At 44.8% G+C, this 14,356-nt stretch overlaps 2 protein-coding genes across 15 annotated transcripts in view; one reads left to right on the top strand and one right to left on the bottom strand.

Annotated features, from left to right (window-relative positions):
- The window catches only part of RASAL2 (RAS protein activator like 2), a 419,600-nt gene that overhangs the window by 38,248 nt on the left and 366,996 nt on the right, over positions 1-14,356 (bottom strand). For 12 of the 13 annotated variants that reach the window (XM_051856990.2, XM_051856991.2, XM_051856992.2 and 9 more), the window contains 3 exons: positions 8,513-8,666; positions 2,628-2,726; positions 1,516-2,070 (listed from right to left, as the gene is read on the bottom strand). In XM_051856990.2, coding sequence (XP_051712950.2) covers positions 1,516-2,070; positions 2,628-2,726; positions 8,513-8,666 — 808 coding nt within the window. Of the gene's footprint in view, positions 1-1,515; positions 2,071-2,627; positions 2,727-8,512; positions 8,667-10,462; positions 10,592-14,356 lie in introns of those variants that run through there. The other variant, XM_070077172.1, reaches the window with a different exon arrangement.
- The window catches only part of CLEC20A (C-type lectin domain containing 20A), an 82,798-nt gene that overhangs the window by 62,518 nt on the left and 5,924 nt on the right, over positions 1-14,356 (top strand). Inside the window, exon 14 of one of the 2 annotated variants that reach the window (XM_070077176.1) lies at positions 8,523-13,556. The exons of the other annotated variant lie outside the window; for it this stretch is intronic. The gene's annotated coding sequence lies outside the window, so the exon portion shown is untranslated. The remainder of the gene's footprint in view (positions 1-8,522; positions 13,557-14,356) is intronic. 2 annotated transcript variants of the gene reach the window in all.

Raw genomic sequence — 14,356 nt, 5'->3', positions numbered from 1 at the left:
GGCAGAGGAAACTTTTGGGAGTTTGGATAACATTCTGTATCTCAGTCAGGTGGTGGTTTCAGTGGGTGAAAATCTGCCAAACTCGCTGAACTTTTCCACTGCCAATGAATATAGTTTATTACATATAAATAGAATACAAATCAGTGACTTTAAAAGAAAACATATATATCCTGAACCTTGAACAACTGAAAAGAAGAATATATTCATACAATTTCAAAGATAGAACTCAAAATTTCAAGGATATTTCAACCCAAACTCTTAAGCTTTCATAATGACAGAAAGCTTAAAACTATTAAAAGTAAATTAAGCACAAAAATCATAATCAAAAGAAGGCAGATAAGGGACTCATTATTGAACATATTGATGCATTCTGATTTATATCTAGAAATCTTAATAGCACTTTATTTTATTATTTGGTTTGAAATAAATTATTCTAGCTGTGAACCTCTCTAGAGCTAAAATATAAACTTATCATGACCAGCCAAGTCAGGTGACTATGCCTCGTAGGTCAATGAGTCTATCAGCCGGGTTGTTGTTCTACCTACAGTCAGAATACTTCTTCTTTGCCTACCTTTTTGAACTTTCACTTCTATCCAGGAAAAAAGAGAAAAGGCTATCATGAAACCTCTACCAATTGTTTAATATCTTCTGGTTTTTAAAATCCCAAATTTAGAATTTAATCCTGTAAGGAATGTTGCTAATCCCAAGCATGCCTCTTGAATACTGCCTTCTGAGCACATGGGATATGGTTATCAGTTAATCTTAAAATATAATGAGGAATTGGGGCCAGTGCTATGGCAAAGTGGGTGAAGTCACTGCCTGCAGCGCCGGCATCCCATATGGGCACTAGTTCAAGTCCCAGCTGCTCCACTTGCGATCCAGCTCTCTGCTATGTCCTGGGAAAGCAGTAGAAGATGGCCCAAGTCCTTGAGCTCCTGCACCCATGTAAGAGACCCAGAGGAAGCTCCTGGCTTTGGACTGGCGTAGCTCCGGCCACTGCGGCCATATAGAGTGAACCAGCGGATGGAAGACCTCTCTCTTTCTCTCTCTCTCTGCCTCTCCTTCTCTCTCTGTGTAACTCTTTCAAGTAAATAAATGAATCTTTAAAAAAATACAAAGTGAGGAAGAAAACCATTATATAATACTATAGTGCTCACAATAATGAACCCTAAACTTACTGTTGGGTTATCACATCAATCCTGAAGCCTAAACTTACTGTTGGGCTACCACATCAATCCTATCACTTACTTCACCAGACAACGAAGAGCTGACTGTGGCCACTACCTTTCATGCAAATGCACTTTAGACAAATATGCGTCGGTTCCCCTACTTTCTTTAGTTTTATAATGCCCAAGTTTTCTGTATCGTAACTCCATGTATTTTTCTTCCCAAATCTTTTTCCCCTTTGACTGACCAACAGTAAAGCACACTGACTGGACCTGCACAGCGCCCGCCTTCTGCTTTCCTGATAGAAGGTGGTGGGAGAGCTCTGGGTAACGTAGCCCGTCCACCTACCTTGGCTCTGCCCGTGCTCTGGAGAATGTGCACTAAGGCACAAGCCAGCTCCTCTTTATTCCTCACGCTAATTACTGGCTCAAGGACAGAGCACAGCATGGTGTAGTTGCTGGTGACAAATTCTGCAAATTCTTTGTATTGCTCCATAGGCAGAATGGTGATGGTTTGGAAACGCGATTTAATCCGAATAGAAGGCCCTCCGGTCTTTCCTTTGTTGGGCGTAGGTGTACTCACTGGATACCACTTTTCTACAAATTGGCGACCAGTCACACTGGCAGTGGGGATGTTCACTAGCCCTACATAATTATTCTTGTCCTTTTTTTTCTTTTTTTCCACATCCTTGTAAATGTGAACCGTGATGCTATGAAGAGGTGGAAGGCTGTAGAATTCAAAATGTTCGCCCCAAAAAATATTGTCTGCTTTGGTCTTGCTGGTTGTACGAGCAAAGAGGGTATCATCAAGGCACAGTTCACAGAAATATTTCTTTTTAGGGGCAAGGTCCTTGGCTTCAATGATCCATAAACGGAGAACATTTTCAGCTCGTCTGCAGTTGTCCTTTAAAGAGAAAATAAAGCTGAATTTGAGAGATGATGCCCCAAAAAGAACAGCTTCCTCTTAGAATGGGTGATGTGGATTATGAACTCTACTGTACATAATCAAAGGAATAGCTATCTCATCATTTAGAATAATAGCAAGCTCTAAACAAGAATGCTTCAGAGTCTTAGAGAACCATCTGTACTCTGTTTTACTTGAGTTAAAAAAAAATAGCTTGTAAAGGTAAGTTCTCATAGAGCTAGCCGAGGGGCAATGAGACTAAGCTCTGCAGAAAAAAAAAGAGGCAAGTAGCTGAGAAACTGGGTTCCAGTCCATTTCCGTCAAGTACTAACTTCCGACTCAGGCAGGCACAGGACTCTGCTGAATCTTTAACCCACACTAGTAAAACTATGGTAGTAACACCTGCAAGGTTATTTTTGATATAAAAGGGCACAACAGGCATTGTGCTTTAACTATAAAGTGCTATAACAATTCAAGTACTCTTACTACATATACCTTCCATTGATTTACTGCTTCCAAAGTGATAACATTTTTTGGACCCCCAAAGCCACTCCTACCTTATTTGGTTGAACTGTCCTGCGAAGGTTTTCCATCCACTTATCTCTCTCTGAAGCAGAGTTACAGCTGAAGCATTTACTTCCACTTAAGTAGGTAACCTTCAACAAAAAGTTTAGAGATACGGAAAAGGAAACATGAGATTTGAGGGCTCTATCTTTTTAGCTTAGGACATGCTATGAATCCAATTATATTTCATGAAACTAAGTGATACTGGCGAGGTTTCTGCTATCTATTTCTAGATCTACATCTGACTTCTGCTTTGTTGTCTAGGTAGCGTCCAAGATGAGAACAAAGGCCATTTAGAAATCAGCTGAGGAACCTAAAACTGGCCTATGGTTCAGGAAAATCAGTTACAAACCTTTCAGGCCACCTCTTAAATTACCTGCAAATGAACATGCTTGATTCTGTGTGAGTTAATAAAAAATAACTAAAAGAGGAAGAGTTTCTGAAATAGCTTATCAGATTTCTGCTTTTATTCTAGCATTATTCAAGGGTACAAAATAACACTGAAGAGTTACCAGTATTGAATTACTGTCTTTAGAACCTATTTCTTCTCCACTAGGCAATCAGCCTCTTTAAATGCCAATCATTTATTAGGTTAGCCTGACCACTGTTACCAGTGCCCTTTTAAAATGAAACACGTTATCTAAATGCCTAGCATCTAACACTGGGCTTGATATATAGCCTATGAAACTAAGTCCCACAAATAAGGAAAACTTCAAGTGATTTTTATGAAAAAGAACAGCAATACATGACTTGTGCAACTTGCTGGTGTTCGCTCACATATTAGCTCAATCTCAGGCCATAACCTAGTAGGGCCTGATTATATGCTCTGTGCAACATAGCAGTTTAAGAGGCTAGTGAGTATTTGTAATGTGGGGAGTCCAAGTTGATATGTGCTTTGCTGTAATGTATAACATGCATATCAGAGTTTGGAGATTCAGTACAAAAAGAATGTAAAATATCTCATTGCTAATTTTTATATTACACATTGAAATGACAGTAATTAAATTAAAAAACAAAACTTAAAATTGCATACACGGGGGCCAGTGCTATGGCATAGTGGATAAAACCACCGCCTGCGGCGCCAGCATCCCATATGGGCGCTGGTTCTGGTCCTGGCTGCTCCACTTTTTTTTTTTTTTTTTTTTTTTTTGACAGGCAGAGTTAGACAGTGAGAGAGAGAGACAGAAAGAAAGGTCTAACTTTCTCCGTTGGTTCAACCCCCAAGTGGCTGCTACGGTCGGTATGCTGTGCTGATCCGAAGCCAGGAGCCAGGTGTTTCCTCCTGGTCTCCCATGCGGGTGCAGGGCCCAAGGACCTGGGCCATCCTCCACTGCCCTCCCGGGCCACAGCAGAGAGCTGGACTGGAAGAGGAGCAACCGGGACAGAATCTGGCGCCCCACTGGGACTAGAACCCGGGGTGCCAGCGCCACAGGCGGAGGATTAGCCTAGTGAGCCTTGGCACTGACCCCGGCTGCTCCTCTGTGGGGAGCAAACCGGACTAGACTGAGTTACTGGAATTAAGACTTATTCTATGCATCTGCTCTCCCACAATATGGCGCTGGGAGAGAAGTAAACAGCTTCCGCACAGCTGCCTCCAGTTCAACCAATAAACTGTAGGACTTGCTCCTGATTGGAGAGCAGCGTACTCGGCGTGTGGGCAGCCGAGTTGGGATTGGCGGAGGAGGACTATAAAGGAGGAGAGAGACGGCATGCACCAGGAACATCTAAGGGGAACATCTGAGGGAACACCTGTGCAGCCCCCGAGAGAGCCGGCCGGCGGTGTGCCGCTCCCCTGCGGAAGTGGGGAATGTGGCCAGGGGGAACTGCCCTTCCACGGAGGTGGAAGGGATAGTAGCCAACCCGGGAAGAACCAGCAGCAAACCCGGGGAGGGCCGAGCAGACGAAAGAACAGCGCAGGGTTTAGTGTCGCTCCTCCACGAAGAGGGGGAGCAACATAATGGTGCCGTGACTCGGATATGAAGCCTAGGCAGGGTTTAGTGTCGCTCCTCCACGAAGAGGGGGAGCGACATAATGGTGCCGTGACTCGGATAGGAAACCTAGGACGGATAGCAAACTTAGGAGGGAAGAAACGGGAAGAACTGGGAAAATATCGGAGAGAGAGACTAGCAAACAGCCTAGGGAAAAGCCGGACGAAAAAGGTGCCGGAAGAAGCTATTGAAAGCCTAGGCATAGACTCAGATACGGACTACGGGGGGAAGTTGGGAGAAATCTCTAAGGTCGAAAGCGAAAGTGAAAGTTAGAACAAACAGACTCGGATGCGGACTGTGGGGAGAGGCCAGGAGAAATGAGGGAGAAGTATTGTTGGAGGAAAGCTTGGGGAAACATACCGGGTAGAGAAAAATGTTAGGGAAATTGAAGCCGCGGGGGGCAGGCCGAGGCGGATATGAAAGCCACTTTGGGATTCTCAAGTTAGCCCGGGAATAGGGGGCGAAAAGTTAAAACCAGAAGCTGAAACGTAAGCCTGGTTGGGATCCGTCTGATTAGCCCGGGGAGCAAAGGATGGGAAGCCAAACCGTGGGGCGGAGACGTATGCTGGGTTGAATTCGCCAGGCTAGCCCGGGGAACTTAGATTGAATGCTAGTGGCGGACACGTAAGCTACGCTGTGTGACTCGCGGAAGCCGCCGCGTGCAGAGAGAGCACGGGGCGTGAATAGATAGGGAACGCGGGGCTGGCGTGAGGCCGTGGTTCAGACGCGAAAGGGTTAAGTGCGAGACCGCGGAGTGTGCGCGCAAAGCCACGCAGATGAGAGAGGCGCGGGCTGAAGCGGCTCAGAGCCGGCGAGGCGCCGAGAAGCAGCCTCGGGGCGGAGCCCGCCGGCGGGGCGAGGCGCCGGGAAGCTGCGCGGAGCCGTGAAGCTGCCGGCCGGGCGAGGTGCCGGGAGGCCGCGGGGATAAGAGAAACAGAAGTTTAGAAGTAAGATGAGAGAAATAGGAATGCTGGAAGATAGAAGTAAAATGGGAGAAATAGGAATGCCCGGAGATAGAGAAATAGAGAAATAGAAAGGCCTCCCCTCAACATGGCAATGAGAGAGCTTGGATTCGGTCTGCCTGATTAAGTGAGGCGATGAGCACCTGCGGCGGCTAGCAGCTTATGCGCCGCAGGTCACCGAAGACAGGCACGAATTAACATCAGTAAGGCCTCCCCACAATACAACAATTAGGAGGCTTGGATTCGGTCTGCCTGATTAAGGCGGTAAGCACCAGCAAGCAGCTCGACCAGAGTATGAGCTGCAGGTCACCGAAGATAGGCACGAACCAACACTAATAAGTCTCCCCCACAATACGGCAATGAGAAAGCTTGGATTCGGTCTGCCTGATTAAGGCGGTAAGCGCCAGCAAGCGGCTCGACCAGAGTATGAGCCGCAGGTCACCGAACACAGGCACGCATCAGCGCCTAAAAACCTCCTCACAACATGGTGAAGAGAGGACCCGGATTCGGTTTGCCTGATTGATAGGACTTGTAAGAACCTGTGGCAACTCTAGCAAGTAGAGCAGAGTGTGTGCCGCGGGACACCGAAGACAGGCGCGTATCAACGCCAAAAATAAAAAGAAAGGGGGATCTGTGGGGAGCAAACCGGACTAGACTGAGTTACTGGAATTAAGACTTATTCTATGCATCTGCTCTCCCACAATATGGCGCTGGGAGAGAAGTAAACAGCTTCCGCACAGCTGCCTCCAGTTCAACCAATAAACTGTAGGACTTGCTCCTGATTGGAGAGCAGCGTACTCGGCGTGTGGGCAGCCGAGTTGGGATTGGCGGAGGAGGACTATAAAGGAGGAGAGAGACGGCATGCACCGGGAACATCTGAGGGGAACATCTAGCTGAAGGAACACCTGTGCAGCCCCCGAGAAAGCCGGCCGGCGGTGTGCCGCTCCCCTGCGGAAGTGGGGAATGTGGCCAGGGGGAACTGCCCTTCCACGGAGGTGGAAGGGATAGTAGCCAACCCGGGAAGAACCAGCAGCAAACCCGGGGAGGGCCGAGCAGACGAAAGAACAGCGCAGGGTTTTGTGTCGTTCCTCCACGAAGAGGGGGAGCGACACTCCTCCTCCGATCCAACTCTCTGCTATGGCCTGGGAAAGCAGTAGAAGATGGCCCAAGTCCTGGGGCCCCTGCACCCATGTGGGAGACCCGGAAGAAACTCCTGGCTTCGGATCCGCGCAGCCCCACCCATTGCGGCCAACTGGGGAGTGAACCAGCAGATGGAAGACCTCTCTCTCTCTTTCTCTCTCTCTCTGCCTTTCCTTCTCTCTCTGTGTAACTCCAACTTCCAAAAAAACAAATAAATAAATCTTTAAAAAAACTGCCTACATGCCAAGCATTATATTTCTACTGGATAGCACTGGTCCTAAGAGTAAAGACCAAACATCCTTCAGCTTCAGCAACATTTGGCAATGAACTCATTACTAGCCACTTAATAAGGTCTTGTTAATTAATCCAATCCTAACTCTAATAATTATATGCAGTAAAATTATACATAATTTTAGAATGTAATTTGTAAATAATTAATTGTATACATTTAATTGGGGAGGAAGAAATTCTTATAAAAGTGATAGTCATGGGACCGGTGCTGTGGGGCAGTAGGTTAACCCTCCACTTGTGGCGCCAGCATCCCATATGGGCACTGGTTCTAGTCCCGGCTGCTCCTCTACTGATCCAGCTCTCTGCTGTAGCCTGGGAAAGCAGTGAAAGATGGCTCAAGGGCTTGGGCCCGTGCACCCACAAGGGAGACCCAGAGGAAGTGCCTGGCTTCAGAGAGGCCCAGCTCTGGCTGCTGCGACCATTTGGGGAATGGTCCAGCGGAAGGAGGACTTTCTCTCTGTCTCTCCCTCTCACTGTCTGTAACTCTCTCAAATAAATAAATAAAATCTTAATAAAAAAGTGACAGTCATGATTTTGTGGCAATGGGCAATTTGTTCATTCAAGAAATAGGCACGTGTGATGCAGACGCAAAGAGATTACAAAAATGAATAACACCTGGTTCCAGATCTCTAAGTGCTCATACTGAAGTTAGAAAAACTTTGATTTGGGTCATCTTCCATTCATAAAACAAATTAAAATCGGGAAGTTCAGGATTTCAGGAAAAAAAATAATAACACAGTGGGTGACACCCTGATCAATACTAAAAAACTAATACAGTAATTTAATAAGTTACTGTCAGTCTTGTGATCTCTGCTGGGAATGAATGTACTAGGTATCCAATTTTTTTTTTTTAATTTTGATGATGTCTTGTTTATTTTTTCCTTTTTTTTTTTTTTTTTTTTTACGGGCAGAGTGGACAGTGAGAGAGAGAGACAGAGAGAAAGGTCTTCCTTTGCCGTTGGTTCACCCTCCAATGGCCGCCACGGCCGGCGCGCTGCAGCCGGTGCACCGCGCTGATCTGAAGGCAGGAACCAGGTGCTTCTCCTGGTCTCCCATGTGGGTACAGGGCCCAAGCACTTGGGCCATCCTCCACTGCACTCCCTGGCCACAGCAGAGAGCTGGCCTGGAAGAGGGGCAACCGGGACAGAATCCGGCACCCCGACCGGGACTAGAACCCGGTGTGCCGGCACCGCTAGGTGGAGGATTAGCCTACTGAGCCGCGGCGCCGGCCTAGTATCCAATTTTTTTTTTCCTGAAAGCAGACAAGACCAAAAGAAGTGAGATGGTATAATTAATCATTTTAATTACAAGTATAATTAGGTTAATAGATTTCCAAGGTTTTCCCTTTAGATAGGTAATTTTCATCAAGTAAAAACCAGGTAAGATAATCAAATAATCTATACCACAGTAATGAAACCACAAAATTACTAGATAGAAAAATCTTGTCAATTAATTACTCTTCTTCTTACACTTTTTCTCCCCCCTTTTTTTTCTTACCTCAAAGCAGAAGTCTTGTCCGAGGATGCTACTATGGAGAGGTTTCACTGATACAGGCTCCCCTCTACCAAGATCCAGACATTCTACTGCACTGCACGGGCTCAGCAAGGATTCATGGGAACGGGACTCTTTCAGTTTGGGCAGCCCACGAGACCTATAAGTAGAGAAAGACAGTTAAGATGCGGTAGGCTTGGCTAACAAGGAAAAGAAGGTCAGATGCACAAATGTCTAAAGGAGGAAGAAATTAATCATTGATCTATAATAAGAGTAATCACATTCATATGGCACAAATAAATTATACAAGTGTCTATGTACACAATACATATAAATGTGAGTGCACGCACACACATCTTTTTTCAATCAAGTATAGAAACATACCATAATTTTACCAGTCTCAAGGGAACTGAAGGCTCTACCAGACATTGTTTTTATTCTCATTCTGATCATTGAAAAAGGAAAAATATGTACTGCTCAAGGTTAGCTTATATACTCTTTTATGCAAACGTATTGTCACACTACAGCTTTATCCTGTTCTATCACTGACAAAATAGTAGTGGCTGAATCCTCATTTTGTTTCTTTCTGTCTTGGCAGAATAAACATACACACATACAGAGTCAAAGGCAAACTTTTTCAAACCAGATCCTGCCTTTCAAAAGGCCTAATTTCCATCTCAATACAGGTTCTCAACAGTTTTACTTTTATCTGTGCTTTACTGTATAAATATGAATAAAGAGTAGAATGCCTCCAGGAACCCTCCCACCAAGAAAAAATAATGCCAAACTCTCAGGGAGAACAACAGGTCTTTGTTAGCACTGTTGGGGCATCCCGGCTGATTTGGTTTCCTAGTTGTTTTAAAAAGAATGCTCAGAATCACGACTCCTGTCACTACAGGAGCCACGAGTTCACCTGCCTTCCTCTTGAAACAATTAATGGACTCAAACATTGTGCAGCACAATATTCTTGACTCTAGAACTGGATGACCATGCAGTTTTAGGCAATAATTACAGTGTTTATTGACTGAAATACGAGAGTTAATTACATATTTCAAGTAGAAGTACTTAGTAATAAGGATAAAGAGAAATGCCCGTGTAAAGACATTTGTTTTTGTAAATCACATTAAATAAGCAGCCTCATTCATTTCCCTGAAATAACCATGTTAACACTAAAAGGAACGGAAATACTTAATGCCAGAGTAGCTTTTAGTTAAATTACAAAGTAATAAGACATAGGAAACTAGCACTCCAGGCTGCCACAGCCCTTCTGTCTCCACTCTAACATTGTTTACTCAAACTCCATCAAATAAAAAACATCTTAAGCAGTAAGGATTTGAGTCCATTCTTTATGCACCCCCCCCCCCCCAAGACACACACAATCAACTGCCATTTCAAGGTTAGGCTGAAAAGATGTGTGTCGTGATATTCATTTACTTGGAAAGTAAGAAGAGCAATATTTATATTTCCCGCTAATGATATAAAGTATGCACAAAAGGGAAAACGCTACCTAAGGTCTTGTCATAAAAATACAACAGCTCTCATTTATTTCCCTTTGTTTTACTGGATCAGACAATGGCACATTGCATATCACCATTACAGCATATCAAGCACAAATAACTATAACTACAGCTAAAATACTTTTTTATCTTAACCTTATTATCGTAAACCTTTCCCAACACAATGCACAGGAAGCTTAGGTGAGGCGATGGGACACTGGCATTTTCATAAATACAATACAACAAATCTAGTCCCCCCCCCCTCCCCCCACCACACCAAGGAGTTGCTGAGGGGAGAGCGCGCTCACACTCTGGGTTGAGTCCTCAACAGGAAAGATCAAGCTATATTTAAAACAGAAGGAGGGATGACAACAGGCCCACTTTTATTTTTTAAATTCTCTAGGACCATTTTTTAAAACAGAAATTAATTTTATTTCAAGCAAAATAAATGTCTACCTACATGAAGCAACTGTACAGCCACTTGGCAGTGCAACCCCAAATCATGGCGGTGCCCCACGTGCCGGTGCAGCGAGCCCCTTTCTGAGCTACATCTCGGAAAACAACTCTGTTTAGAAGACGGCAACCAATGGAAGGCAGTTTCGCTGTTGCCTGCCGTTAGTGATGACATCTTTGGATGAATGCTTTCCAGGCGTTATCGCAAGTCTTCCACAGAAGCAGAACACAAACACACACAGCACGAGAAGTCATCTTGATCCGCAGGCTGCAGGAGAGGGAACGGTCCTCCTCCCCCTTCAGCCTGCCTTAGCCCTCAGGTGACACAAACAAGGTTCCCGGCTCTAGGCTCTAGGCTCGGCCTGTTGCCATGGTGCTACACCTGTAAGGAGATTAGAGCTGGAAGGCAGCAGGGAGACGCCAGGGCCCAGGGAGCACCCTCTGCCAGGTGGCAAAGGTGACCCCTGCAGGACTGAGCGGGACGAATGGGGAGGACCCCACCGGTTTCCAGTAACAAGTCTGCAGTCAAAGGCTACAGAAAGGAAACGGAGGCAGCTCTGGGTGTGGAGAATCTCCTACGAAAAACCCCGCCAGAGGCCAGCTTCAGCTTGCTTCATACATGATTCCTACTTCCACATCCCCTCTTGTTGTACTAGTTTCTTCTCACATGGGTTCTGTTTCCTTTGCACTGCTCACCCTAGTTTAATGCTTCTGGGTATTATTTTACATGAACTTACTTGGGTTACCGATTTTTTTTTTCTCTTAGAAAAAGTTGGATGAAGTAATTTTTTCACTGCATTTCCAATGCTGAACAAATTTCACTCTGATACTCAGGTCTAACTCCCCCGTGCAGCCACAAATGGAGAGCACAAGCAAGCTCTCTGGAATTACAACCTCATACTATTCTAGCTACTGAAAGTCAATTACGAATACGTAATGCAGACCTGCCAGTTGTCCAGCACTTGCATGTATGTTCTACATGAACTGAAGAAGAAAGGCACAGCCTGCTCAACATCACTACTGAGTAAGTAAGCGAGTCCTCCTACACCGGGAAGACAGCGTCTCTGAGAAGGCAGAAGTAATTCCCAGAGAAGCAAGATCACAGTAAACAGGAAGATCAAACGGCCGGATAATGGGGGAGGCACATCTGTATGAATATTTCGACATACAAGCATTAGTCGCCCCAAGTTCCCTCTAGAGCAGGTTCATCTGCTCTTGTATCTTCATAGGAATTGATTTTTCTGAGATACACTAACTACAGAGTTTTAGCAGCTCTCTGTGGCCACCAGTCTACTCCTCTAATGGAAAGAAGAATGTGGATTTGTTGAGAGGGTAACGATTTTAAAACAACTTTTCCCGGTTCAATCTGAAAATGGCCTTCATCAAGGAACCTAACTCTGCCTCTCAAGTGGACATTGTGAATTACTTGAGACTGGACACATTCCCAATCACTCCCAAGTGACTCAAGGCTCCAATATGACTCTCTCCCTCCCTCCCTCCTTCTTTTTAAAGATTTATTTATTTATTTGAAAGTCAGAATTACAGAGACAGAGAGAGAGGTATCCATCTACTGGTTCACTCCCTAGATGGCTGCAATGGTCAGCGCCGCACCAGACTGAAGCCAGGAGCCAGGAGCTTTTTCCAGGCCTCCCATGTGGGTGCAAGAGCCCAAGCGCCTGGGCCATCTTCCATTGCTTTCCCAGGTGCATTGGCAGGGATCTGGATCGGAAGTGGAGCAGCCCTGGGCCCATATGGATGGCAGCGTTGCAGGCCACAGTGCCTGCCCTCTGCCACTACCTCTTGATTCCATTGGGAAATTGCTTCCCATTGGCAATTTTACTTCGAAGGAAGAACACCATATTCTTTACATTTTTTTGTTTCAAGGTCAGCAGACAATCTGCGTATCTGTGTAAACTTCAAGACCTAGCTAGCTGGGAGGTAAGGGTTAACAATCTAATTGCCTCGTGGTTGAAGAATACCCGCTGCTTCTGACCTATTTAAGAGATAAACTACAAGGCAGGAGAGGCTTTCAGCTACTCAGCACAGCCCAGGAGTATTATCTCCCTTTGACCCTTATCCCTATCTGGAATCAGTCTTGCAAGAGAAACAGGGAGGGCTGGGGGTGGGGAACCAGCAACCACAACAGCAGACACCAAGGAAGGCAGGAAAAAAGAGAAAAGTAAAAGAACTCTGATTAGCGCAATTTCAAGAAAAGCACAGCTGGAATTTCTCAGCTTAACCATCCAATTTTTTTTTTTTAAAGCCACATTTCCCCATAGCGTCAATGATGCCTAGATGTGCTAGCTCAATCTGCCATATGTTTGCAGATTCAGATCCAAATTTAGGAACTGGGAAACTTTTAATTAAAAATGCTTATTGCCACACAAAATCCCGGACTTTCGTGCAGGTGAGTTTCTGCTTGGCTTGGCAGTTATGCTTCCTAGATGGCCTCACTGAATTCTTAAAGAGACAGCTCAGCCAGTGGCTGTGGTAGGACACCCAGTGTGCATTCCTAGGGTGTTCACTTTGACTGAAAGCTTCCCACGTATTAATGAACAAAATTCAGTATCCCAAGTTTACATAACATCTAATTTGTCTTTTTTTTTTAAATTGCTTCTGAGATCTCACTTTAGGAAAAATGTAGCTTTACCTGCTCCCAAGATTTTACTGTTTTCCAGTCGAGTACGTTGTGAAAATATCAATCCACATTTTCTGTTTGAAAGCACAGTTCCTTTCCTGCATTCTAACTGTAAAGGTTTCCCTCCCTGGATTACAGAAGAACCAGAGTTCTACTCCTGTGCTAAAAACGCGTCCTCCCCCGAGGATCTGAGGATCCTGCCGGCACTACTGTGCTGGTTTACCTGCCTCAGATAATGTGCCCCCCCCCCCCCCCGCTTATATTTACTCACTGGCTTTTACATTAGTTCAAAAATACACAGCACACAACCACTCGCACTGAAAAGCTATTCATGGAAACACACCCTGCAGATCTGCCTTCCCCGCCGTCAGCCTCCAGACAGGATGCTCTAATGAGGCCAGCTGCTAAGGATAAAGAAAGCTAATTGTCAACCTGACTTCCATTTTACACCAACAAACTCAGGGTAAGGAATTCTATCATCACAGACAAAAATGATACCCTCATCTACTCTGGTGCAGGTATGAGGGCACTTCCAAAAAGTCCATGGGAAATGGAATTAAGACGTAAGTTTCTTTCGGTTAAAGAAAAGCCTTTCATGTCTATGAAGGGTCTTCAGAGCTTCACAGAAAATTCAGATAATGAAAAAACTACATGTGGATTTCAAAATCTTTTGCAGCAAAACCAACCATCTTTAATTTCATTTGCCATGAACTTTTTGAAGTATCCTGATGCACAGATAGATGCAATGAAGGTAGACACAGAAGGAAGATTAGATTGTAATAATAAAACATGTTTGGGGGGCAGCAAATTCAACTTTCCTCCAACATGACAGTCACTAGGGAGCGATTTTATTACAGAATCTATACCATATGAAAACATATTTTCTTGTCGTTAAATTGCAAATAGAATAAAATCTGCTAGTGCCTACTGAAAATGTAAGTATGAACAACTAACTGAATTTTAAAAGACAGAATTAGTTTCTCTTTAGGTTGAATAAATGAATATACATATGAATTATGTATCTGAATCCATATATCCATCTTCTAAGTGACTGGGATGTAGCAGGTGTCGGGCATTGTACTAGAGGTACATGCAAGGAATACAAAGGTGAAGAAGAAAGTCTCCCACATGCTCACACACAGTGTTTAGAACAATTCATTCCAACACCATGTGATGAGACTCAGGAAATGCAGTGAGCACTCCTTAGGGGATCTTCAGCTGGGGGCTCAGAGAGGTTCCTTGGAGGACCAAGTCATGTGAAGC

This window comes from Oryctolagus cuniculus, chromosome 7 (assembly GCF_964237555.1).
Source record: "Oryctolagus cuniculus chromosome 7, mOryCun1.1, whole genome shotgun sequence".
In the NCBI taxonomy this organism is placed as follows: domain Eukaryota; kingdom Metazoa; phylum Chordata; class Mammalia; order Lagomorpha; family Leporidae; genus Oryctolagus; species Oryctolagus cuniculus.
The sequence above is the reverse complement of the archived record's forward strand: the minus strand, read 5'-3'. Positions and strand labels throughout refer to the sequence as shown.